Raw genomic sequence first — 26168 nt, 5'->3', positions numbered from 1 at the left:
CTCATAGAGATACCTTAGAGTTTCAGACATAAATGTGGCACCCTTCCCTGGTTTTTAATGCTAATAGATTTTTTTTCCTAAGTTTATTTTCCTTTGTTCATTTCACTGGGAAAGTAGAAAATCAAATATGTGTGCTAAGGTCCTTATCTTGAATTTTCTGACTTATTTCTTAATAATGACAGTTTTATAAGTTCAGGTATAGTTCTACTTTCTTTCTTTGTAGTGAAAATTATGTATCTTTTACAAATCAAGATTTTCTTTGTGAAAAGTAGGAGTTATAGTATTGATAACATTTTGGATTTATCTGCAAAAGGTTGCTGTAGTATTTTCTTTCATTGTGAACCCCTTCCCTGAAACAAACCAAAAGCATGTTACAATATTTGGAAATCTGCCTGGACTAAACAATTAACTGTTTTGTGTTTGTTTTTTTGCTCTAGGAAACCATAAATGCCAGCCCTAACAACACCCTCTATTCCGTACGCCTAAGGCCCCAAATAAATCAGAATTAGGCATGTGAAAATCAGGAACTGAGCCTAGTGATCGATTATGCACACTCTGCCCTTTTCTTTTCCTTTCTAAAATGCTTTATTTGTTCATTCATTTATGCAGCAAATATTTTCTGAGCCCTACTGTGTGCCAGACACTGTGCCAAGTAAGTTGGCATAGCCTGGGACCTGCTTATAGTTATGAGTCAAGTTTTTTAGACTCTTAGAAGAGACACTATAAAGTATGCAAAGGACTATGAGAGCTCAGTTTCTGGAGATTAAACCTAGTGGGTCCAGAAGGTGAGGCAACAGTTTCCCAAGGAACTTTACATCCAGAGGCAGAGATGCTGGTAAACAGTTAACAGCTGCCCTTTGAGTGGCTACTAAATGCTAAGCATTATGCTGAATGCTTTTATATATGTAATCTCATTATTCATCCTGACAGCAGTACCATCCCACTTTCACAGATAAGGAAAGTGAATCTCAGAGCGTTATTTATGAGCACACTGCCGTTAAGAGGCAGAGCCAGGAGTTTCTGCCAGGTCTGCTTTACCCAAATGCATGCTGTTTGTAGGATGGCACAGTGCCCTTCCATGGTGCCATTACGTGCTGTGGCTGTGGATAAGAGGAGGGCATGCTCAGCCTGTCAGTTAGAGTTAGTTTTGCCTGCATATGGCAGAAAATCCCAAAGAGACGGTGGGTTACTTGGGAAAGAAGTCTGGGAGTAGTACCAGTGGTCAGTGGCTGTCATGGAGGCCACAGTCATCAGGAACAAGTTTTGATGCATCTGCCATATTGTCCAGCATGGCATCCCGAGCTTCAGCTATCAGCTCTGCATTCCTGGCAGCAGGGGGAAAGTGGGGGTGATGAGGAAAAAAAAGAAAACCTTCTATGTTGTAAATCCTATTTGATAGAACTTGAGCACAAAGACATATGTAGCTGCCAAGGGAACAGAGAACAATACCGAAGGTCAGGAAATAGGAGATATTGATTCAGGAGTCATCAGAGTATGGTTGTGGGGTGAACCCTAAGATTACAAACAGGAGCCTGGTATCCAGAAGATGAGGTTTATGACAAATATAGGCCAGACTAAGGTTAATTTCGCTTTCCAGATGAGATTTTTCTAGGTCATATGTTTTTGAAATTATTTCTTAGATTAGTATAATTTGTAAAACTGGAGAGAGACTATAAATATAAATTTGGAAAAGGTTATCTAAAAGGAGAAAACAGCAGAATCTTTAGGTATATGAAAATGGATATTAATAGTAGACTAGAGTTAAGAGACTACAGGTAAAGGTAGTTTTTTTGTGCATCTGCTTTTGCTGTAGAAAGGGCAGGATAAAATGGTGAAAAGACACTGGAATAAAGAATGGTATCTTTGGACAACATAGTCTTTCATTAGGGCTGGTATGATTGATGAGAGTAGGAAATTAGAAATATAAAACTTGTCCTGCCACTCACCCGTCCGCTTTTCCAATCTCTCCTTCCAAGAGTAATTATTGACTTTGTATTTTCAACTACATGTATAGTTAGTGATAAACCATAAATAAAAGCAGATTTAACCAGCTGCTCTAGGTAAGACTTGCCTCTCTCACATAACCTTTGTAGGTTTAACAAATAAAATGAACAATATTGAAGGAAGGGATGATTTTACTTATATTATTTGTTTGTTTTTGGTGGTGGGAAGGAGGCCTATCTATGTACAAGCTGCCAAATCCTTAAGAAAAGGAGATAGTCTTTGAATGAAAAAACTGGAATATAAGGTGATTGATACAGAGCTAGCTATCTTGGCTAATCCAAGTTAACTGTACTTCATCTCAGTTTGTGTTGTGTGGTGTTTAAAAACCAAACAAAAAAAGAAAAATCCCCAAATAGTAGAGCAACAATTCATGTATTCATTCATAAAAGTAATTACTTGCCTATGGTAAATAATTTCTGTGGTTTAGAAGGTCATACAATGAAAAGTAGAAGACTAACCCTACCTCTCTTCTTCCTGGTCCCCAAATGTGACCACTGTTAACACGCTTGAGTATCCTTCTAGATCTCTGTGTGTTCATGCTTTTAAAACAGTTATACAGATAAGATCATACTCTACATTCTACTCTACGTCTTGCTTTTTCACTTGTTAATAAACCTTAGAATTCTTTTCATAGTAGCACATGTAGATCTACCATAGTGTTTAAATCTTTGTGTAGCATTGATGTGCTCTAGTTTATTTAACCAATCCTCTGTTGACGGACATTTAGGTTGCTTCCATTTTTTAAGTATTGCAAACAATGATATAAAGAACATCCTGATATATTTTTACATACTTATACAAATAAATCCATAGGATCAATTCCTAGCAGTGGAATGGCTATGGATTTTAAATTTTTATAGGTATTTTCATATTGCTTTCCAAAAAAGGCTATGCCACTGTACATGCTCACCACCATCATATCAGAGTATTTTGACCTTTCCCTTGATGAATGAACATATGAATGAAATAGTGAATGCATGCATACTCATGACCACCTGTTATGTGCCAGACCCCATATGATGCCATGGAAAGGAAAAAATGTCTAAGGGGCAGTGATCTCTGGCTACAGAGAGCTCAGTTTGTTGGGGGAAGGTAGCTGTGTGGAGAGGGAGGATGAGAAGTGGTTAAGATGGGGGTTTTGGTCTCAGATGGAGCTGGATTTAATTACTGGTTCTGTTGCATAGTAGCTGAATGGACATATGTAAACCCTTTAATCTCTCTGTCTCTGTTCGTTTATTTGAAAATGGAGATAATATCTGTCTTAACTGTATTGTTACGAAGGTTAACTAAGGAAATTTATATAAAGTGTTTAGTACAATGCCGACTGCATAGTAAGTACTTGATGATGATCGTGATAATGATGATTACTATTATACATAAAATAATGATTTCAATCCTGGTGATAATGATCACAATAGGAAGTGCCCAGAGTGCTCTGGGGACCTGGGACGGAGAGTTCTCTTTGCCTGAAAGTGTTTGGGAAGGGCAGTTGTATCTGAGCCAAGTCTTTAAGTACAAATAGTAGTTTGCCATGAGGTTGTATCAGGAAGAAATATATCCCTTCTATTAAGTTTCTCAAAAAAAGTGCAAAGCAGCAGGAAACCTCACTGATAGAATGAAAACGTTGGGAACAATCTCAGAAGAAATTCATTTGGGGCATCTTATGACCCTCGCTGCATGAATTTTCAACCATAGAAATAACTTAGTTTTGACCTATCATTGTTTCTGGTTTTGTTTTGAAGAATTAACCATAGAGTAATTCCTCAATTTTGTTTTAATTTCCTCCTCCTTTAAAAAATTAGAATGGTTAATGTGTGCTCATTATGGAAAAAGTCAAAATATATAATCTTTTATATGTTTTTTAGCCTAATTTGTCTTTTATAACATGCGATTCTGTGCCCCATTTCTTTTGAGGAATTTATTATTATTTTTTGTAGTCGTTTTCTTTATGGTTGGTAACATTTCTTTATAATAGTAAATTTAACCATGAGTCATGTATGCTGCAAATATTTTTTTCCATTTTATTATTTTCTTAATTTTGTGTATGTTTTTATTTGGCGGTGATACTGATGTTTCAAAATTTTATTAATGAAATCCATCAATATTTTCCTTTATAATTTCTGCCTTTGGTTTCATTTTTAGGGAGTCCTTCTTTGTTCTTGAGAATCTGTAAACTTTCATTTTATCCTCGTGTTTTATGTTTTTTAATATTCAAATCTTAATCCTTTTTGAATATGTGTTGATGATGGGGAAAGAATCTAACTTTTTGTAAATGATAGCCAGGTGTCCCAACACCATTTAGTGAATAATCTACCCTTTCCCTGCTAGTTTGAAATGCCACCATTTTCATGTACTAAATCTTATTTGGGTCTGTTTCTGGATGTTTTAGCCTTTGCCATTGATCTGTTTGCCTATTTGGCACTAGTGCCATGGTATTTTGATTAATATAGCTGTATAATGGCTGTTAAATGCATTTTAATACCTGGTAGAATAAGTCGTGCCCCATTATTCTTATTTTTAAAAATTTAGCTGACTATTCTTAAATATTCATTTTGAGATTAACTTTAAAATTGTCAATTTCTCCCCTCAGATCCTCTAGAGATCTTGGTTGGATTTGTATAAAATTTTTAGATTAGTTTGGGGGAAATGGATTTCTTTATAACATTCAATCTTTTCTGGGACTATGGCAGCCTCCCTGATTGTTCAAGGCTTTTTCTGTGTTCCTGTGTAGAAGTTTGTGTTTATAGTCATGTTGTTTCTGCACATTTCTTGTTAAGTGTATTCCTCATCAATTAATATTTGTTGTTATTGTGAACGGAATTTTTTTCCATTATATTTTCTAGCTGGTTATTTTTGTTGCATAGGAACATAGGCTCAACTTTCCAAATGGAACCAGAAGTCTCTGAAGTAATTTTAGTTATCTTTTTCAAAATTTTCTTAAGTCTGTAAAATTAAATGCATCCTTGATAACATGTTTTCAAAGGGAGGTATCCAAGAGTAGGTTTTTTTTTCAATTTTTTTGTTGGGGTCATAATGGTTTATAACATTGTGTAATTTCAGGTGTACATTATTGTTTATCAATTTCTGTATAGACTGCATCGTGCTCACCACCAGCAGTCTAATTTTTATCTGTCACCATATATATGTGCCCCTTTACCACTTTCACCCACCACCTCAACCTCCTTCCCCTCTGGTAACCACTGATCTGTTCTCTTTCTCCATGTGTTTGCTTATCTTCCACATGTGAGTGAAATCATGCAGTGTTTGTCTTTCTCTGTCTGGCTTATTTTACTTAAGATGATACCCTCAAAGTCCATCCATGTTGTTGCAAATGGCATGATTTTGTCTTTTTTAATGGCTGAGTAGTATTCCATTGCATATATATACCACATCTTCTTTATCCATTCAGCAGTTGGGCTGCTTCCACGTCTTGGCTATTGTGAGTAATGCCGCAGTGAACATAGAGGTGCATAAGTCTCTTTGAATTGTTGATTTCAAGTTCTTTGGGTAAATACCAAGTGGTGGAATAGCTGGATTGTATGGTATTTCTATTTTTAATTTTTTGAGAAATCTCCATACTGTTTTTCATAGTGGCTGCACCAGTTTGCATTCCCACCAGCAGTGTGTGAGTGTTCCCTTTTCTCCACATCCTCTCCAACATTTGTTATTTTTTGTCTTGTTAATTGTAGCCATTCTGACAGGTGTAAGGTGCTATCTCATTGTAGTTTTGATTTGCATTTCCCTAATACTTAGTGATGTTGAACATTTTTTCATGTGCCTGTCGGCCATCTGCAAGAAGAGGTTTTTAAAGGTTGCTCTTTCTTAGATGGGCTGAGTAGTTTTCCCAATTTCCAGCAGATGTCAGTGTTTTACAAATTTATTAGTCAGAGGCGGTGGTTTTGTCCGCAGTTTCCCACGTTTCTCTGTCCTTTGGTCATTTAATTAGCATACTGGGGATTATTTGAACTGGAAGGGATTTTGGAGATCATCTACGTCAATTCTTTCATTTTGCAGGTGAGGGGAAAGGTCTAGAGGGGAAATAACTTGTCCAAAGTCACAGTCACACAGTGTGAGGCTGAAACCTAGGTATTCTTGTTTCTAAAAGACCACCTCTCTAAAAACTGGTAAAAGGCAGCCACCAAAATCACAGAGAAGAAAAACTGTGTAGTCTAATGTAGAAGTTATATTTGGGAGGAAGAGAAGTAGATGCTGTTCAGTTTGGGCAGGTATATATATTTAAAAATTCTTTGTGAATAAGATGTTAGATTCTTGGATTATAATTATAATTGAGTGAAATGAATTGAAAACAGTTGGCTTTTGTTACCTGAGTGTAGAATTATTGGATGAAAAGTGACTTTTGATGTAATGTCCTGTTCTTCATACTGACTATGGCTGTAACATCAGTACTTGTATATGGTGAATAGAATAACCCCCATACCCGTCTCTGCTCAGCCTAATTGGTTATGTTGAGGAGAAATAATATAAATCATTCAGTTCCACCTATGTCAGAAAATACTATAAAGCAATCTGTAATCTTTCCCAATAAATACACCAAGTAATAGAAACATGTAGTTTGTTCTACATTATGAGAAATCAGGGCAAAGAAGCCGGAGGAACACTTAAGAGCAGCTTTCGTCAAAGATATGAAATGGGCAAAATACCAGTTTCAGAAAAATATCCTTCCTTTAATCAGCTGACTCCACCTATCAAAGCCTGCTTGTAGAAAGGATATGGGCCATTTAATCTTTATTGTACAGGTGGGAACCTTTCAGGCTGCATTTGATAAGCACTTACCTCCCTGACACCAGTGCTTACTGGATTTTGGAAAAGCAAGAGCCTGTGTACATTGGTGTGAAGGTAAAGGAAGTATCCACGGGTTGAGTCATAAAGGAAGGGTAGGAATTACATAAGTACAGAGACTCAAAAGGTAGGACATGCATGTGGAAGCCTAGAAAGCGAATTTGTCGGGGCAGGCAGTGCACAGGTTATTATGTTTAGAGTTTAAGGTCAAACAAAGGAAGGCAAGATTGCGGGCAGATTAGAGCTAGTTTGGTTTTAGACTTTTTGAGTTGGAAGTCACATGATGAGATGTTTTTCTAAAGATTTTTAAAACTTTTTATTTTGAAATAATAAGTTGCAAAAATAGTACAGAGAGGTCCTGTATACCCCTCACGCAGGTTCCCTCAATAGTAACATCTTACACAACAGTAGTACAGTATCAAAACCAGGACATTGACATTGGTGCAATCTACCCACCTTATTAATGTTTCATCAGTTTTTACATGTACTTATTTATGTGTGTGTGTGTGTGTGTGTGCATATTTCTGTGCAGTTTTGTCACATGTATGAATTCATGTAACCACTACAACAATCAAAATACAGAACAGTTTTATTACTACAAAGGAATGCCTCTGTAATACCCCTTCTAAAGACTTTAAAAAGCTTTACAGGAAATTCAGTTTCCTAGATGGATAAGTGGAGATATAACCCTGGTGTCCAGAGTCCAGGGACTTGTTTGTAGCCCAGAGACTCTGTGGGGAAGGACCTTCTCAGGAGTCCTCCTTATGTATTGTTGGTAGCATATGAGAAGAGCGGGCAGTTTTGTAACAAATTTTATGAGGAACAAAACTGCTTAACTAGGAATATTCTATGTAGAGTTTTTTTTTAAAATGGCAGAAAAGATTTATTCGCTCTTTTTCCTGGAATCTTGAAGATGACTATGACTCTCCTGTATGCCAGTGGAGTTCTGATTTTCCTGGAGACTCAGCTTGGTTCTCTGAAGTCACTGATCTTTCCTTCATTTTCCTCCCAGAGGCCAACCAAGGGGTTTGCTGTCTCAAGCTGCAGAATTAAGTAGATTTCTTACCCTGGCATTAGAGCCACTTCTCAACATGTCTGAATGTGTTCTTCCAGCCATCCTGCTTTTATTTCTTTTATAAGTCCTTCCAAAGAGAACCAATCAGTGGCCTTGAACATACTCCATGCTTTCCCAAATACATGCCTTTGCTCATTTTATTTTTATTTCTGTTACTCCATCTCTGCCTCTCTATCCTGACCCTTCAAGATCTTACTCATCCTTTTATTGCTCATACAATAGGCCACCCCCTTGGTGGGGTTTTCTTGGACTTACTCCGCTTCTCTATGGAATACAACTTTCCTCCTTTTTACTTCTCACGTTGTCACTTACATTACTTTGCCCCTTATTACAGTTATTTAATTGTTGTTTAATTAACACACACACACACACACACACAACTTGTTGAGTGTATTTCTAGCTGCCCAGGTTGTTAGATCGGAGAGGGTATGAATTGTTACTCAACTCTGTGTATTCTGCAGTTCCCTGGACAGGGCTTTCCATATAGTAAGTTATTAGTAGTGCTGTTTATTAATTTGACTCCCCTGAATTTTGATTGAGCTGCCAATCCTCAGAATCTTTTTTTTTATGTTTCCTTTTTCCTGTCAAGCTGCTCTAACAGGTTTTAGGGAACATTAAAGGTTTCAAGAGCAATTTCTCCTCCACCAGAAGAAGACTTATTGAAGCAGATAACAAGGATATTTGGATTGAAAAAAAGGACTTGGAACTCATTGGAACAAGACATTGTATAAAAACCGGGTACTATTATTTGAAAATAATAGGTTACTTTATCTCAGGCTTACAGTAATAGAATTTGTTCTAGATGGCACAAGGCTCATATCAGCCAAGCTCGAGTCCTCCTAAGCGTATAAGAAGAGAACAAGCAAAAGATATATAACGTGCTGTGTAATTTTATTTTAGTTAATGTACTGACCCAGAAAGTTTGCAGGACTTTCAGGTGCTTGTTTAATGTTTTGGTAAAACAAATGATGGAAGCCAGGGAGGTTTCCATTTTTCTAAGCTCTTAAGGCTTAGGGAATCATGCAGTGCTATAATTATTTAGAATAATAAGTTTGAGAGCTCATCTTCTAAAAAGTAAGAAAAATAGAAATAGCTCTGGAAGCACCCGTATATTTCTGTATGTGAAGAAATTGTTCTTCAGTGCTTTCAAGAGTAAACCAGGCTTTTCTTTTCTTTCTTGAGCATAACCTCATATTAACCTGTGCTGTAGCGTGGGCTGCCTGCCAGACTCAACCAAATTTACCCCAACGCCTAAGTTCTTTCTTTCATTCTTTGTTTTTATTGTGGGAAAAACATATAACATAAAATTTCCCATCTTAACCATCTTTAACTGTGTAGTTAATATTGTTAAGTATACTCACATTATTGTGAAATAGATCTCCAAAACTTTTTCATCTTGCAAAACTGAAACTCTATACCTATTAAACAACTCTCCTTTTCCTCCTCCCACCAGCCTCTGGCAACCACCATTCTACTTTCCATTTCCATGAATTTGGCTATTTTAGATACATCATATAAGTGGACTCATACAGTATTGGCCTTTTTGTGACTAACTTACTTATTGATTATGTGACATAGATACGCAGGAGTTGACCTTAAAATTCTCAGAATCACTGAGCTTTGAATCTAAAGAAATCTGAGAAATTGAAGGATTCTATCCATCCATTTTACAGATGAGGAAAATCAGACAACCAGAAATTGCCTAAGGTTAGTGAAAAATCTCAGGAAGTTCTATAATTTCTTCTCAATTTTATTGAACGTTTTTAGGTCTATCAGCTTATTAACAACACCAAAAGTATCACAAACTCAGAGCCAAAATAAATGTAACATTTAGAAAATACCATTTGAGTAAAGCTGCTGCTGCTGATCCTATTTTCTGCAAAGCATTTTTGCATACCTGCAATAACGACAGTTTAATTCTTTTTTTCCAATATGATTTATTTTGGTCAATATCTGCTAAGGTAGGATAAGCTGAAGTACAGTTTCTTTCTCTCTCTCTTTTTTTCTTTTTTAACCTATAGTAGATACTCTAAAGCAGGCCTTATCAAACTTTTTCTGTAAAGGGCCATATAGTAAATATTTGGGGCTTTGTGTGCCATACAATATCTGTTACAACGATTCAACTTTGCTATTTTAGTATGAAAGCAGAGTGTGGCTGTGTTCCATTGAAACTTTATTTACAGAAGCAGGCAACAGGCCAGATTTGGCCTGTAGGCTGTAGGTTGTTGCCAACCCCTACAGTAAGGTGTTGGGACCCTTACTTAACCGCTTTTTTTGGTCTTTAGCACCTCGCTTGCTATTTTTAATATAGGACACAGTTGTAGTTGTTGTTTATAGTGATGGTGATGATGATGATAATTAAGAAAATAATGTAAGTCAAATTATAATTTCCTGCTGACTTACAATTTTAGAGTTAAAGTCAGTCCTCAATATCTGCTGGGTCTGCATCCACAGATTCAACCAACTGTGAATTGAAAGGCTTAGAATGGTTGCGTCTGTACTGCACGTGTACAGACTTTTTTTCTTGTCATTATTCCCTAAACAATACAGTATAACAACTGTTTACATAGCATTTACATTTATTAGGTATTATAAGTAGTCTAGAGATGACTTAAAGTGTATAGGAATATGTTTATAGGTTATATGCAAATATTACTCCATTTTATATAAAGGACTTTTAAGCATCTGTGGATTTTGGCATCCGTGGGCATCCTGGAACCAATCCCCCGCTGAAACCAAGGGATGACTGTATTTTCTATATACCATGCTAGCCTTATAACATAATAAGGAACACTTAAGAAAATAACTAACATGTTTGAAGTTCATCTTCAAAAGAAGACTGGAAATTTTTCTGAGTATTCATAAAGATGAATTTTCTAAAGGAAAATAGCTTTGTTCTGATTATAAAGATAAGATATACTCAAGCCATACAGAGAGTTATAAAGAAGAAGTAAAAGAGAAATAAAAAATAAGCCCAAATCCCCAAACCTGGAGGTAACCACTGATAATAGCCGTATGTAAATCTTTTGCTGGATCCCTTCACTTGGCCCTTCCAGATTCAGTGTTCACCTTTTCCACTTGCTTGGTACTTGGGAAGGTGTACCTGTGTGGACTATATCAATAGGTGCCCTCACCCTGGTTTCTGGTTCTTCAGCCAATGATAGGCACCAGTGGAGACACAAGCATGCGGGAGAGTAAGCTGGGGTTTTTATTCCCCTGCTGTCCCCCTCCCTCGGTGCATCGTCTACCAAGAGCCACACTCCTGTCAGCCAGTCCCTCTAATTGCAGCTCTTTTGGTGTCAGTAACCTTGCCCTCCCCACCCTGACCCCTTGTCCCTTTAGGCCTGGGAATTGTCCAGGCTCACCAGTAGTTACTGCTGTAGGGACTGCACTACCACTACTGCTTACTTGCAGCCCTGCCTACCCTTTGAATCATTCCATTATTAAACTGTTCTCACTTCCCAATTTGAGTGTGTCATCTGCCCCTCACTGTGGCCCTGACCTGACTGATAGAATGTTTTGTCCAGTTTGACTGATCCCCTGACCAAGGCAGGTGACTAGCACGTTCATTGTCTGCTTTACTTCTCCAGTCAAGAAACAAAGAGCTTCCACACTTCACAGATGCTGGGAAATTAAAGTTCACATTCCAGCTCTTTGAATTACTAGCTGTATGAATTTGGGCAAATTACATAATCTCTTTGACCCTTGGTTTTCCCATTTGAAAAAAGAGGATGATAATATCTACCTCATAGGACTGTTGGGGAGATGAAATGAGGTCGTATCTGTGAAGTGCATTAGCACAGTTTCTAGCTTATGGCTTTTAAGTGCTGAAAGGGGTTGTAAAAGAGTGACTCCCTTTTCCTTGGTTTGTAAACAGATTCTCCTCAAAGGATCCTTTGTAAAGGGAATGGCCATTTGTCATAGAGGGGATTCCTTTCCATAACGCCCATTTCCGAGACTGTATATTTCAGAGAGTCATCGTGGCTCCCTGCTCTGCTCATGGCTCCAGCAGTCTCTTATGGAGGTCTCTGGCCTGCATGTTTCTAGCTGATAGCAGGTGACAGTAGAGAGTCTCACTCACCCTTGCAGGTAGTTTGGGCTAATAGGAAATCTGCATGATTTAACTCTTTTGGATTGTTAATGTTAGGACTTTTTTGATTACTCAAAAAGAAATAACTTTCAGAGTCAACAGAAAGAGACTAAGTATTATTCATACCCTTAAGTGTAACAACAGCTAGCATTGATTGGACACTTCCTAGAGATTTTGCATACCTCTGTTTGTTTATTTTAGTCACTCTATTAAAGTACATAGTAGTAGTATTTCCATCTTAAGGAGAAGAAAATGAGTTTTAGAAGAGGGTAAGTAACTTGATTAATGTTTCTTAGCTTGTAAATGATAGTTGTGGGATTCAAACCCAAGCAGTCTCTCTAGAGGCCTGCACACTCAACTGCAATGCTGTTCTGCCTCCAAGGCTCTTGTCCTTGAAATTCTAGAAGGTTATTTTAAAAGAGTTAAAAATATTTTGATTATATACACACATATGTATATATACACATAGTAAAAAATTTAAGCTGTACAAAAGGATGGAGTGAAAGTATAAGGTATCTTTCTCATCCGACTCCTCCTGTTTCCCAGTTCCTTTCTCCAGAGCCAACCACTATTGCCAGTTTATTTTGGATCCTTCCTGAGATATCCTTATAAGGTTTTACCAGTATTATAGGTAGAAGGGTGATTGGTCTTTATAATCCATCTTAACTTGACTTCTGTCCTGTTCTTGATATTTTTCTCCGTCTCTGGGTTAGGTAGGAGGAGGATGCTGTTGGAGAGATCCTCAGCAGCTAAGTCAACAAATACTATTCATGTTTCTTATTTCTTTGCTTTCAGCTTTACCTAGAATCTAAATTCCTGTCATCTCCTCCTTCTTGATGTAAACACAGTCGGTGTTCACAGGGTCGAATCAAAGCCTTGAACTCATAAACACTTAGGTTTCAAATATAAGGCATGCAGAGATTGTCTTATATTCTTGAACACCTCATTAGCTGATTAGTGGAGTGACCGGTCATACTTGGGGATACTAGGGAAATGGCTACCTTACATGGTGTGAGGTACTTGTCCCCAGTGCTCTTGCCACAAATACAGTCCCAGTATTTTGACACAAATCATAGGACCTGTGTAAAAAGAATGGATTTTATAATAACAACACAGAAATGATCAATCACATGATAATTGTGTCTTTAATAGATGATTTTTACTACACTGTGTTTGATTCTACATGGAAATTCCCAAATGGCCAAAATAAATACATTGTGACCAAAGAAAGCAGAAAGAGTGAAGGTATATTTACAATGTAATTTAAAAAATTAGCATCTAAGTGAGGTGGTTTAATTGAATATTCCTTAAGAGGATTATGGATTTTCAGGTAAATATGTTTTTTAAAAACCAAATTTTTAATATAATTAGAAGGTAAATGTATTTTATGATTGTAATCACATAAATAAATGGTTGTGTTTATTACCTTGTATGCTCTGTGCTGTTTTACTATGAAGAGTGATTCAAGGGTTCTTTCCAAGGCAACCATAATGAGTTCAAAGTATATGGTATTGATTTTTGAGAGTTCTGCCACAGGCGTTATCATGAATTATTGGTTCTGTATTTTATGTTAGGATATCAGCTTCTTCACGTTTTAGAAGCATGTTTGATGGAAGTGCCTGTCTCTCTATAATCAGTCACATGGCCTAAGGAGTCTGCGTGCAGCAATTGATTAAGTTGACATTTGCTATTAATAGCTTAGAGACTCTTTACATCATAATATGGTTATCTATCTTAGATTTTAGGTGAAGGCAATTTTGACTGATGTTTCATAGCTAATAAGTGGCAGTGCTGAGATTCAGACCCAGGCAGCCTCTCTTGAAGCCTGCACACTCAGCTCCTTTGCTCTCCTGCCTCTAAGGCACTTTCCCTTGCCATATTTCCTCCATTCTTTGCCTAATCCTCCTTGTACCTTTTAGCAGAAGGAGCAGTGTGTGCTGCTGAATCATTATGCACCTAGGCAGCAAGTCCTCTGCTTCATCTCTTATGAGCTGAATGCCCTCAAGGAGTCATTTGACCTTTCTGAGCACTGCACATCAGTTTCTTCATCTGTGAAACTGGGATAATAATCCTTGTCCTCCTGCCTCACCAGGTAGATGTACTGACCAGTTGATTTTGTTCATATTTCTATCTCTAGGGTATAGAATAGTGCCTGACACATTATAGGTACTTAACACAGGTTAGCTTCTGTGCTCTCCTCTCCTATTCTGGAAGCTGGACTTTGGATAAGAGTTAGATATCCTGTGGGATGGTCTGAACAGGTAACTAGTTGGATATAGTCAGGAAGCTAAGATAAATATGGTCAAGAGACCATATTTTACTCTCATTCTTCCTTTCATAGTAAATAGAACTGAGCTCAACATCTCTCTGGGGAAAGATGAAAACTCTGTTCCCAGCAGATAGGGGAAAGGATTCCTCTTACTTAATGGACCCTGGGCATTCTTGCAGTATAGGATAAGAGTTGGTCGTACTGAACTGCATGGGCAGGGAGGACCAGGTGGAAGTTTAACTGAGGTTTGTTATGTTACAACTCTTATGATTAGACACATTAATAAAAAGGTTAGAAGGACCCTATAGACATAGAGAACAGCATAGCAGGAGCAAAGACTTGCTGGGAAGAAGTCATGGGGCAGATCTATAGGACAATGAATCCATCAGTTTAACTCAGGTTGCCCACATTTAGTGGGAATAATATTGGAAACATAATTGGGATGAGATGGTAGTGGGTCCTGCATACTCAGTTAAGGAAGGTGAATGTTATCTTTAAGAGATTGTGATTGACCAACAGTTTTTGAGCAAGGAGGAGTCATGATGAAAGCTGAATATTAGGATGGATTGGGACCAACAGTGCCTGGAGGTGGGATAACCAGGTGGACTTGCAGGAGAAATGGCACATTCAGAATAACAAGTGGAGATGAGCATTTTGGCGGTAGCGCAGGCAGGATAATTGGAGAAGGAGGCATTCAGTCATGACATTCCTGAAGAGGAGTTTGTGGGAGACGTGGCCATAATATTTGAGTTAGAAGAGGAAGGAGAAAGAAATAGAAGTCTATGAACAGCACATGTTGAAAGTAGAGTTAAAAAGCTCTAGATAATTCCTGGGTTCCAGTGCTCGTTATTTTCAGCCTTCTCTGCAGTATAGTCTACTGGCTGAACAGACTATATTCTGAAAAGCCCAGGATGGGGAGTCTGAGTTCAGAGCATCCTAAGAGGTGTCTGTGGTCCAGCTGCTGCCTCCTCGGCCAGAGTTAAAAGGATGTTTTGTGAAGGTGAACTGAATCTTCAGTGCCTGGTGTAGTACTTTTAGTCTCAGGAATAAGTAAAGGCATTTATAGAATCCTCTTTCCTCATTTTCTTTCAGGGCTAGCTCCTAAGCTTTTTTTGGTTAACGAAGATTCTGCAGTTCAGTGTCTGTCCTCATCTCCCCACTTAAATGATCCTTACCCCAGTGATTCCCTTGTTGCCAAATCTAATAGATATTTTCCTGTCCTTACCTTTCTTGTCCTTTCTGCCAACTTTTGACACTGTTTCTGCTCCCCTCTTCTTGGAACTCTTTCCTTATATCCTGTAATAGGGATCAGCACACTGCAGCCCATGGGCCAAATCTGGTCTACCACCTGTTTTTGTGAATAAAATTTTATTGGAACACAGCCACACCCATTTGTTTACGTTTTATCTGTGGCTGCTTTCATACCACACAACAAAGTTAAGTAGTAACAGAGACCCTGTGGCCTGTAAACACTGGATGATTTACTCTCTGGCTCTTTACAGAAAAAGTTTGCTAACCCCTATTCTATAACATCTCCTCTGGTTTTCTTCCAATTGTGGAGCTGAGAGAACATGTAAGAGCCAGTTCTTAGTCAAGGCTGTAAAAGCTCTGGTTAAAAATCACTTGAAGTTGAAAATCACTGAAGAAGCTCCTAGATCTTCCCTGCTACTTGGCTCAAGAAATAGTGCCTGACATTTCTTAATTAAAAAAAGAAAAGCTGTCATAATAAATGTAATAATTATCATAAATGGAATAATTTGAGCACTGTGCTGAGGAGCTTATAAACATAATCTAATTTACATGACCAGCTTTGTGAAGCGGGTGTTTTTAGCTTCATCTTACAGATGAGAAGGTTGAAGCACAGAGAGGATGTTAGGTTGCCCATGGTCACATAGCTAAGAAATAGCCTCAGGGCCCATGTGCCTAATCACCACACTAGACTGCCTCCAGAGGGCACTGGTGTTTCAGAACCAGCACCAAATGAAAAGACAGAAGATGTTGGTGAGCAAATACAGTATGTGATGCTGGGTGAGCTTTCCGAAGGTTAGCTTTGCAGTTTGGGAGTGCAGAATTACATTAGAAAGCCAACTAAACCTGGGGAAAAACACCCAACAAACCATGACTCTGCAGACCAGTCTTGTGACTTCTAGAGAACTCTTTCTGAACAATGGATTGCAATCCTGATGCAGTGGGGGCTCTTTGACTGTGCTGGTCAAATGGTATGCTAGCAGGGGCCCCTGAAGCAAGTGCACACAGGAGAAAACAAAATCAGGTTGACTCTTCTTGCATGTTGTACTAATGTCAGTGTCTTCTTTTAATGGGCCTTTGGTGATTTGAAAAATAGAGGCTTATAAAGAACATGTACATGGACCAAGAGTTTGTCTCTTGTTCCCTCTACTGAGTTTTGACCTTGAAGTGTGTTAGGGTGGGTCTGAGGTCTACCTCTGTTAGTGGGGAAGGCTCAGGTGGGACGCGCCTGGGCAAGGGGAACTTGTTGAGCCTGTACATGATTTTCAAGCCCTGTGGATCCTTCACCTTTGCTGAGAGAAAGCAACCAGCACAGTGTTATGAAAGTGTGAAGAGCCCCAGGTGTGCATGTAGGGAGGAGAAGGGGTATGCATGTGATGATGGTGGTAAGGCACTGGAAGAACTTCAGGGGTGACAACAAATGGATGAAGTCAAGCAAGGAAAACACTTGGATCCACCAAATAGCAGAAGCAGACCAGGAAGGGGATTCTGAAGACCTGAGCCAGGGGCAACAGGTGACCCTATGGTTTAAGGGAGCAGCAGTGCCAATCCTGTCGGTAGGGGGCCCAACCCACCAAATAGAATGTTAAGACTCCTGCCTGCGAAGGGCCATTTCACAGCCTTTCATCACCTGAGAATCCCAAAGCCATTCTCTTTCTTGCCTAACAGTGGTAGAGCTCATTTTGAACTAGCAGCTGTGCGAGGTAACAGTTTTATCATTTTCTTGTCCCATAGTATTGCCTCCCTGATCCAAACCCATATACCATGGAGTTATTAAGGCAAGGGATATCATGCTGGAATTGATCATTCTGCAGATAATATACTCGTCTTTCAGGGTTTCTTTGGCCTATAATTCTATTAAAATTCAATCATGAAGGATGACTTGGAAAACATTATGGCCCTCAAGGAAATTTTCTGTCTGGGGGGCAGACAGAGACATATGCAGTTGGCTATAGTACAAGGTGGACTTTAATGAGAGCTACAGTCAAAGTACAGGGAGTAACAAGAATAGAGGGAGCAAGATGAATTCTATCTTGAGGGATTTGAGAATGTTATTTTCTTACATTTTTCCTTTCTTCATTCTCTTCTACCAGCTGCCTACAGGTGGATGCTCTGAAGTTCTACCTTCCCTTTCTTGTGTGTTGGCTCTGGTGGAAATTCTGACTATTCTCCTGGCTTTCTTTTTGGTATTTTTGCCTTTTTAAAAAAATTGCGGTAAATAGCATGTAACATGAGATCTATGCTCTTAACAAATTTTTAGTGTATAGTACAGTATTGTTAACTATAAGCACAATGTTGTATAGCAGATCTCTAGAACTTTTTCATCTTGCATGACTGAAACTTATCCCATTGAATAGCAACTTCCCATTTCCTCCTCCCCATAGCCTCTGGCAACCTTCATTCTACTTTCTGCTCCTGTGAGTTTGGCTACTTTAGATACCTCGTATAAGAAGAATCGTGCAGTCTTGTGCTTCTGCAATTGGCTTATTTCACTTAAACTGATGTCCTCAAGGTTATTCCATGTTGTAGCATGTAACAAAATTTCCTTCTTTCTCTTGGATGAATAATATTCTGTTGTATATACCACATTTTTAAAATTAATTCATCCCTTGATAGACGTTTAGGTTGTTCGGACCTCTTGGCTATTGTGAATAATGCTGCAGTGAACCTGGGTGTGCATGTATCTTTTTAAGACTCCAATTTCAATTCTTTTGGATAAATACCAAGAAGTGGGATTGCTGGCTCATATGGTAGTTCTATTTTTAGTTTTTTTGAAGAACTTCCATACTGTTTTCCATAGCAGATGCACCTTATTCCCAGCAACAATGCATAAAGGTTCTGATTTCTCCACATCCTCACTAACATTTATTATTTTCTGTTTTTGTTTTTTGTTTTTTTTATAATGAACATCCCAGTAGGTATGAGGTGATATCTCACTGAGGTGTTGATTTGCATTTTTCTGATGATTAGTGATGTTGAATGTTTTTTTCATGTGCTTCTTGGCCATTTTTATGTCTTCTCTGGAGAAATATCTATTCAAGTTCTTCTTCTACTTTTTAACTGGGTTGTTTGGTTTTTTGTTACTGAGTTGTGGGGGTCTCTTTGCATTCAATTCTAAATCTCCATACCCCTACCTGACAAACTCTGCACTCATGTCTTCTGCTACTCCTCATCCTGATTCTTCGGCCCTGTTTCCTTCTCATCACTCTGTTCCTGCCCCCTTCCCTTGGTTTCTGAAAGATACTCAGACTCAACTCTGACACATTCTTAAAAACCTAGGTCGAGTCAAAGTTCCCTATGGATCCTTCCCTGACCACCCAGCCAGAATGGCTCTCCCTCTGCTGAAGTCTCCGGTACTTCCTGTCTCTATTGCTTTTGAGCAATTGGCAGAGACTGCAGTGGATATTACACGTGTGCATATTTGTGTTAACTGAACTCCATTTTCTGAAGGGCAGGGACTCTGTATCCCAGAGGACTTTACACAACACCTTGCCACACTGTAAAGGGGCATGAAGCCTAGAAGAAGATGTGTGTGTGTGTGTGTTTGGGTGTGTGTGTGCGCACACGCATGTGGATGTGTGCACGTATGTTCTGGGTACAGAAGACAGAGCTGAACTGTAAGCCTGAGTGTGCTCTGGCAAGAGAAAGAGGACATGGAGGGCGCAAAGTCTACATGGACAAGCCACTGTTAATCCCAAGAGAGAAAGATGAGCAGGACTGGGACAGGGAGGAAGGGTAAAGGTCAGTGATCAGGGCTGTTTAGCAAGTTGGGATTGGAATAAACAAGCAGATTTATGTGAGAAGGTCATGACTGTAATCTGAGACATACTCTGCTGGATTTCAGCAAGTATGGGTTGACAAGTGTGTGATGGGAGCCAGAAGGAGGGTGAGTTCACCTTGCAGTTCTGCAGGTAGTCAGAATAGCTGCTGCTAGTGGGGGTCAGCCTAGTTGGCAATGTGAACACCTCTTCTCTGAACACTGTGTTCTGGAGAATGTATGGCTTCCAACCTTGGTATAGCCTTGCTAGAAATCCTGGAAGTCCATGGCTAATCTGTAGGTTTGGTTAGTCCATGGCTAAACTGTTGGTCACCCAGAAGCCCCTAGGACAGCCAAAGCCCAGGATGAGAAGGTCACAGGACACACCTAGGCTGGACATATATGTGGCTCTTGAGTAGTGCTGGTTTGCCATGTTCCCTGCCAGGGGCTGGAGGACCATTCCCTAGGCCTCACAAAATCCATGGAGATCCTCTACCTCATGGCCTTCATTGCCTTCATAGGACTCCCCCTACACCTTTCACTGTGGTCAGGTTTTTATCGCTTCCACGACCCTGCCTTCCACCTTGAGCTCCAGCAGCCTGCTTTGTCCTGATGATGCCATGGCCAGTTCTGGTCCCTGTGTTCCCTGGGAGGGTTCCAGCAAGAGGATCATTTATGGGGCCCTGTCTTGTACCTCTGGAAAGTCCCTGAGTAGGTCAAAGGTTGCTCTCACATGAATCTGGGGAAACCTGACAACCTGGTCTTGCCTCTCCAGTAGGAGAGAAAATAATGAGGGTTGATTGGTTCTCTTGACAGCTAGCCCTCTTCCTCCTTGCTGGCTTTGAGAACAGCTTCATTCTTTCTGGCTTCTTTCTGACCCTCTCCTACTCCTCCAATTGCCATTATCCTGTGACATTGGCTTCCCAACCTGGCAGGTATGCAGAATCACCTTGATGCTTAGAAAAAGAAAGAAAGAAAAAAAGAAGTTCCTAGGCCCAGTCCCTGGAGATTCTCTTTAACTAGGTGTGGAGGTGGTCTGGGCATCTGGCATTTTTGTACATAGATATGGAAGGGTAGATGATGGACTTACTGGGTTCCTGAGTCATTTTTATTTCTTTCTTTGTCAGACTCCATGCTTTTTGGATTTTCTAGAGTGATCATGTATTTCTTTAGAAATCAGAGAAAGAATAGATGTTATTAAAAAACAGAAACCAGATCCCAGACTCATCAGTCTCTTTCAGAAACCATTAACCCTTGTAAATTTCTTCCTCTTTTCTGCAGGGGGACTTGATCTCATCCTCATGCCAGGTCTTGGGTTTGATAAGCATGGCAACCGGTTGGGGAGGGGCAAGGGCTACTATGACACCTACCTGAAGCGCTGTCTGCAGCACCAGGAAGTGAAGCCCTACACCCTGGCCTTGGCTTTCAAAGAACAAATTTGCGTCCAGGTCCCAGTGGACGAAAATGACATGAAGGTGGATGAAGTCCTTTATGAAGACTCTTCAGCATCTTAAGTCCTGATGACTGCAGCCAAATAATCAGTGTTTTGTATGGAAAATGTGTATTTTCCGTTGTCAAAAATTAGTTGAAATTGCTCTCTAATGTGAATATGGACTGCATTGTTTTTAATATAATTATAAAATACCTAACATAAAACTATCTTTAAAAATCAATAGAAGTGTAAATAGTAAAACATTAATTAAAATGGAGGCAGTCACTATATGATTTTCAGGTTAACTTCCTGGTATTAACGTGACAAGTTGATCTTTCTGTTTTGAAATTTAAGTTAAATATTTATGAAGAACTGGGCTCTAACTCGGAGTGTGAGAGAAGGTAAACTTATCGGATTTGGACACTATTTCATTAAGTCCTGTCATATGCCTGTTCAGTCTCTGGCAAGTGTGTGAAGACTCAGCAATTATTAATTGATTTGTTGGTGTTTGCTTTGCGTACATAGTTCCCCAAGAATGTTATACCACTTCATCATGACTTCGTTTACTCACCCTGAAATTTTATGTCTGACACTTTATAGCTTTTGGTGGTTAATTGACTGAAATGTTTTTATGATTTAAATACTTTAATTCCAGTGTTTGGTTCCCATCTCTGCTGTTCTGTATGTCAGTTACTTATGAGTTTGAGATCTGCTTTCCTGTAAGTTAGAAATTATTTTTGTTTATTTGTGGTTTCTGCTTTGGAAATGAAATCTGCTTTGGGCTGAAAGTTGGCAGATGGCATCACAGCTAGAGAGTGGTAATTTTGTGGGGGAAGATTTAGTTATAACCAGATATGCAGGAGTCTTCCTTGATGCTGCTCTCTCGCTCAAACCCCATGTCTAGCCTGTCACCAGGTCCTGTTGATTTTACCTCTGAAAAACCTCTTACCTCTGTTCTCTCCTCTCCGTCTTCCTGTCATTCCTTTTACCCAGGATCTTAGCATTTCTAAGCTGAACTGGGCAAGAGCCTCATCCCTGGCTTCCCTGCCCTCAGTCTGGACCTCTCCAATTAACTTCTCAAACTACAGTCAAAGTGGTCTTATAAAACATGAAGCTGATTGTAAAGCACCCTGATTGGAATCTTTCAGTAGCTGTTCAGAGCCTCCTGGGTAATGGCGACATGGCTTCTCTTGTGTAAAGTCCCTTAAGCGAGGTCTGCCATCTGACTTTTTCTGGCCTCTTCTCTCCCCACTCCCGTATTCTTCTGCACCACTTATACAAACGTACGCATAGTTTCTTGAGCATTGCGGGCTGCTTCTGCTCTTTGCACCTTGTAAGCATGCTTTTTCCTCTGATTGCAATGCCGTCTCCTCTCTTGTTCATCTGGAAAACTCCTGTTTATCCTTCAAGACTCCGCTCCAGTGCCGTGTCTTCTGTAAAGTCTTCCTCTCCGTTGCCAAGCAGAGTCAGTGTTCCTTCACTTGTTTGAATAGCCCTGGCCATTGTCCTCTTTGTTATATGGTCCTGCATACCAATTATTGATTATCATGTCTGTCGCCTTCACCAGACTGTGAGCTCCCAAAGAGCAGGGATAATTTTTATATTTCTAACGCTTAGTAGACACCAAGACATAGAGTGGGTGTTTGAAATTTTTTTTGAATGAGTTAATTGAATACATTCAGAAGTGTTTCTTTGAAGCACAAATCCAAATTCTTTGGATAATAGCATATGATTTGATGTTTTATGCACAAAAGCAAAAACACTTAAAAAATGTCACTTGTGCTAAAATTAAACTTTCACAATATAATATGAGCAGTGAGAAATGGCAGGGAAACAGGATGTCTGCAAGTTATAAAATTGTATGACTGTACAGGTTAGAAATGTTGTTAAGGGTTACTTCAACCATAAGGTTAAGGTGAATGTTGGTATAGCTGGCATGACTCTTGGTCTGAAATGGTTAAACAGGAGAATTCCTGAGCTGCTGCAGGTTGGGAAACTGAAGCACCATTGAAATCGATCTGTTATTTTACCAAAGGAGAGCATTTAAAAATCACTCCCCAGCTCCTCAAGTGCAGACAGAATACAGTCAACTGGCAAGAAGACCCAGGGTGCTGAGACTGAAGAAAGTCAGAGGGCTACAAGGTCTCTCACCTGGAAAGAAGGCCATTTCCTAATGACCAGTAGTGAGCAGTGGTCATTGTGCAGAGGGTATTGGAAAAGGAGATAAAGCCCTAATGATGCAGGTGATGATGATACTGTAACTCTAATTGGGTCATAAGCAGAGGCTGAGGACAAGGCCTTGACCCCAGGAAGCGAGCCAGCATCATGAGGGTCTCAAGTGAGGGGATTATTCAGGTAGACGAAAAATGGCAACTAGATCTGAACAGAAACAATTCTTAGTATTGGGGAATTGGAAATATATCGGAGCCCCAAGATATGTCAATGATTGCTGCCTATTCTAAAGAACTGTGTAGAAAGTAAACTATGTGAAGTTCTAGTCCATCTAACAGATATCAATAAGAACAGTGCACATTTAATCACAAAGTCCTACTCGGAGATCAATAAATATGTCTAGGCATGGGTGGCTTGATGTAGAAGCTCAGTTCCTGGTCCCTGTTCTTTTTTCTTTCAGAGATCATTGAGATTGAGTTAATCACATTGCAATTTATTCATGTGTTTACCTGCTTATTTCTTCTACTTGGCTGTGACCTCCTCAAAGGCAAAGTCTCTGCCAAATTTATGGTTTACTCCATTATCTACCAGAGTCCCTAGAACAAAATAAATAGCCACTAAGTTCTTAATGAAGGAATGAACCAGTGTGCTTGTTGCCCTGTGTTTTGCACTTGCTGGTTTATATGTTGGTTGCTATTTGCTGCTGAGATTCTGTGTCCTTTCAGCATTGTCTCAGGATTGGATTATTCTAGAATAGGTGTTCCATTACTGCAGTTGCATTGCCTTCCTTGGCCAGTCCGTATGTGTGTGTTGCATTATCTGTGCTACCTGGCCTTGTTGATGCTTTCCTTCTTTGCATCTTTGTGGTCATCTTCCCGCCTTTGCCCAGGCAGTCACAGTCCCTCTGCCCTTTAAGGGAAGTCTCTAATCCCTGTGAGCACCCACCCCAAATAGATGTTTGTTTATATCTTTAAAAATAAGTAAATTTCTTTCTAAATAATAATATCTTATACACATTTGAAAACATACACAAAAAGGAAAAGGATGAGGTAATTGAAACAATGTATTTTCTTTTCTTTTTTTGAGTTAGACCAACAGTTTTATTGAAAGATGAGAACAGAGCCACTTCCCCCGAGCATCCTGGCAGCGTTGGCCTCAGTTACAGGACATTATGTATCCTGCAGCCCTAGAGAGCCAGAATATGTTTTCTATAATTTATAATCTACTTAATTTTCAAAGGAGAAAGCAATGTGATGGAGATTTTTTAAAATGTATTGTTTTTGAAAACCTTGCTTTAACCTCTTTTGAATGATTCAAAAGTCTGATTCTAATTTAAGTTTATTTCAATATTTGCTTTTAAGGGCTTATAATTATAGCTGAAAAAGCTACCTTCTAGAGATAAGCAGATCCAAATGAAAGCAGTACTACATTTACTAAAGTTTTCAATTCTATCTACCAATTTTGTAAAGTTTTTAAAATTGAAATCAGGCTAGTAAATATCCGTTTTCTTGATGTGAATCATTCATTCTTGCACATTAATCGGAAGATGTTACACAGTTACTTTGTTAACAAATGGGTTCAAACCTTATTAAACTCCTTGAAAGAGAAACCAAGTTAGAAAAATTCTGCTTTCAAGTATTTTAGTTGTGCAGATATGAAAGTGTTTATAGGTGTCCTGTGTAGTTTTTGGCAGCATAATCATATAGTGATGAAAACATTTCCAAATAACCATTTTCAGTCTGCTCTCTGCACATCACAAGTCTCTTTCTGAAAGAAGTTCCTTTCTGTCTTACTGAGGAAACATGACTTTTACCCTAAAGATACAAATTAAGTATATTTGTTTTTGGAAATACTTGCTTAGGTAGCAATTTGCTGGTGGCTATTTATAATCTCAGAAAGGTCAGAAAATTTGGGACACTCACCTTTGTGTGAAAAATATGTGCAAAACTCACCTTTAAACTTAATGGCTTTTTAAAAAGTGTTTTATCTTGACATAATCAGAGAAATTTAGGTGGATCAAAATGTTTCTCATGGATACATCCTATCATATTATAAAATACTGTAAATATTCTTCTATATCTTAAAGGTTTTAATTTTTTAAAGTTCAGTGCTACCCTCAGCATGTGGTGCATTTCTTGTCTGTAAATTATGTAACGATATTATTGCTGAGTCCTTTAGCATGGAATCCACCCTCCTCCCCCTTTTAAAAAATTCCAGTCAATTTCCATTCCATTAGGGGTTAGAATTAAATAGTTTGTCCAAAAACAACTTTTTTTAAAGTCAATTAATTTTGAAGTATATATCTCCTCCACTACTTTAATATCTCTAATATCTTTCTTGTTGTAGTGATACTGTAAACTGGAACATGTTGGAAACATCTGTCCTTTTATCCAAACTCCTACCCTGAAAAATTTATTCCTGTACTTATTTCTTGAGATTTTTGTCAGTGTTTTCTACGTGTTATCTGGTGGTACTTCCTCACCAAAAAGATGCATCACATTTTTTTCCCTAAATTGTTTCACAAGTATATCATGCATATTTCCATGGCAGGAAGAATAAATGTTTTCTAAATGGTATACTGCTTTTGGTTTTTTGCTATTAAAGACTTATAAGCATTTATGATTATATTTAGTAAAATTTAAGATATATTAGAGTTAGTATTTTATGATATTAAATATTACTGATAACATTATGGAGGTTTGTCTTCATCTTCTGGATCTGTAGCTTCTGCTGATTGTGAAGGCTTCACACTTTTCATTGTGCATGTGAAGAGCAAGATTCATCATTAATCATGGTGAGCACATATCCCTACTTCAAAATATTTTTGTGATAACTTCAAATTTTTTATGCTCGTTCTTGGCAAATCTTACTGTATTTTCCTTGTTGTATGGCTGATGAATAGCTGTTACCAGGAACAAAAGTATCAGCTATTGTTGCTCACTTGTGCTTGTATTATTAGAATTATCTTTGCTTGGCTGTTTCTTTGCAAGAATCTTTTTAAGCCACTTATCCATTTTGGGGGGTTGGTTTAGTAAAAACTACATAGTATAATAGGTAAATCCATGTGCCTCGAAATGTATAAAAACCACAGTACGTCTCAATATGCTGAAAGCAGCTAAACACACTCTCCCACATTATCCAACAGCTATTTTGCCCCAGCACAGGTTCGTACTGACCTGTCATGGGACCTTCTGATGTGCAGATGGAGTAAGGGGCGGTGTCAATCTTTATTTTAACTTTTAGCAAGACTTAATTTCTTATCTTTTAAAGATAAAAAGTAAATATAAATAGAGATTTTAGTTTCTTCTTCCCAAACCCCAG

The 26168-nt window shown here is 38.7% G+C and overlaps 1 protein-coding gene across 1 annotated transcript in view; it reads left to right on the top strand.

Annotated features, from left to right (window-relative positions):
- The window catches only part of MTHFS (methenyltetrahydrofolate synthetase), a 47475-nt gene extending 22054 nt beyond the window's left edge, over positions 1-25421 (top strand). Inside the window, exon 3 of the mRNA XM_046655150.1 lies at positions 20525-25421. Within this exon, the coding sequence (XP_046511106.1) occupies positions 20525-20757 (233 nt within the window). The 3' untranslated portion in view covers positions 20758-25421. The remainder of the gene's footprint in view (positions 1-20524) is intronic.
- Positions 25422-26168: the final 747 nt, after the last annotated feature.

This window comes from Equus quagga, chromosome 2 (genome assembly GCF_021613505.1).
Source record: "Equus quagga isolate Etosha38 chromosome 2, UCLA_HA_Equagga_1.0, whole genome shotgun sequence".
NCBI lineage: Eukaryota > Metazoa > Chordata > Mammalia > Perissodactyla > Equidae > Equus > Equus quagga.
The sequence above is the reverse complement of the archived record's forward strand: the minus strand, read 5'-3'. Positions and strand labels throughout refer to the sequence as shown.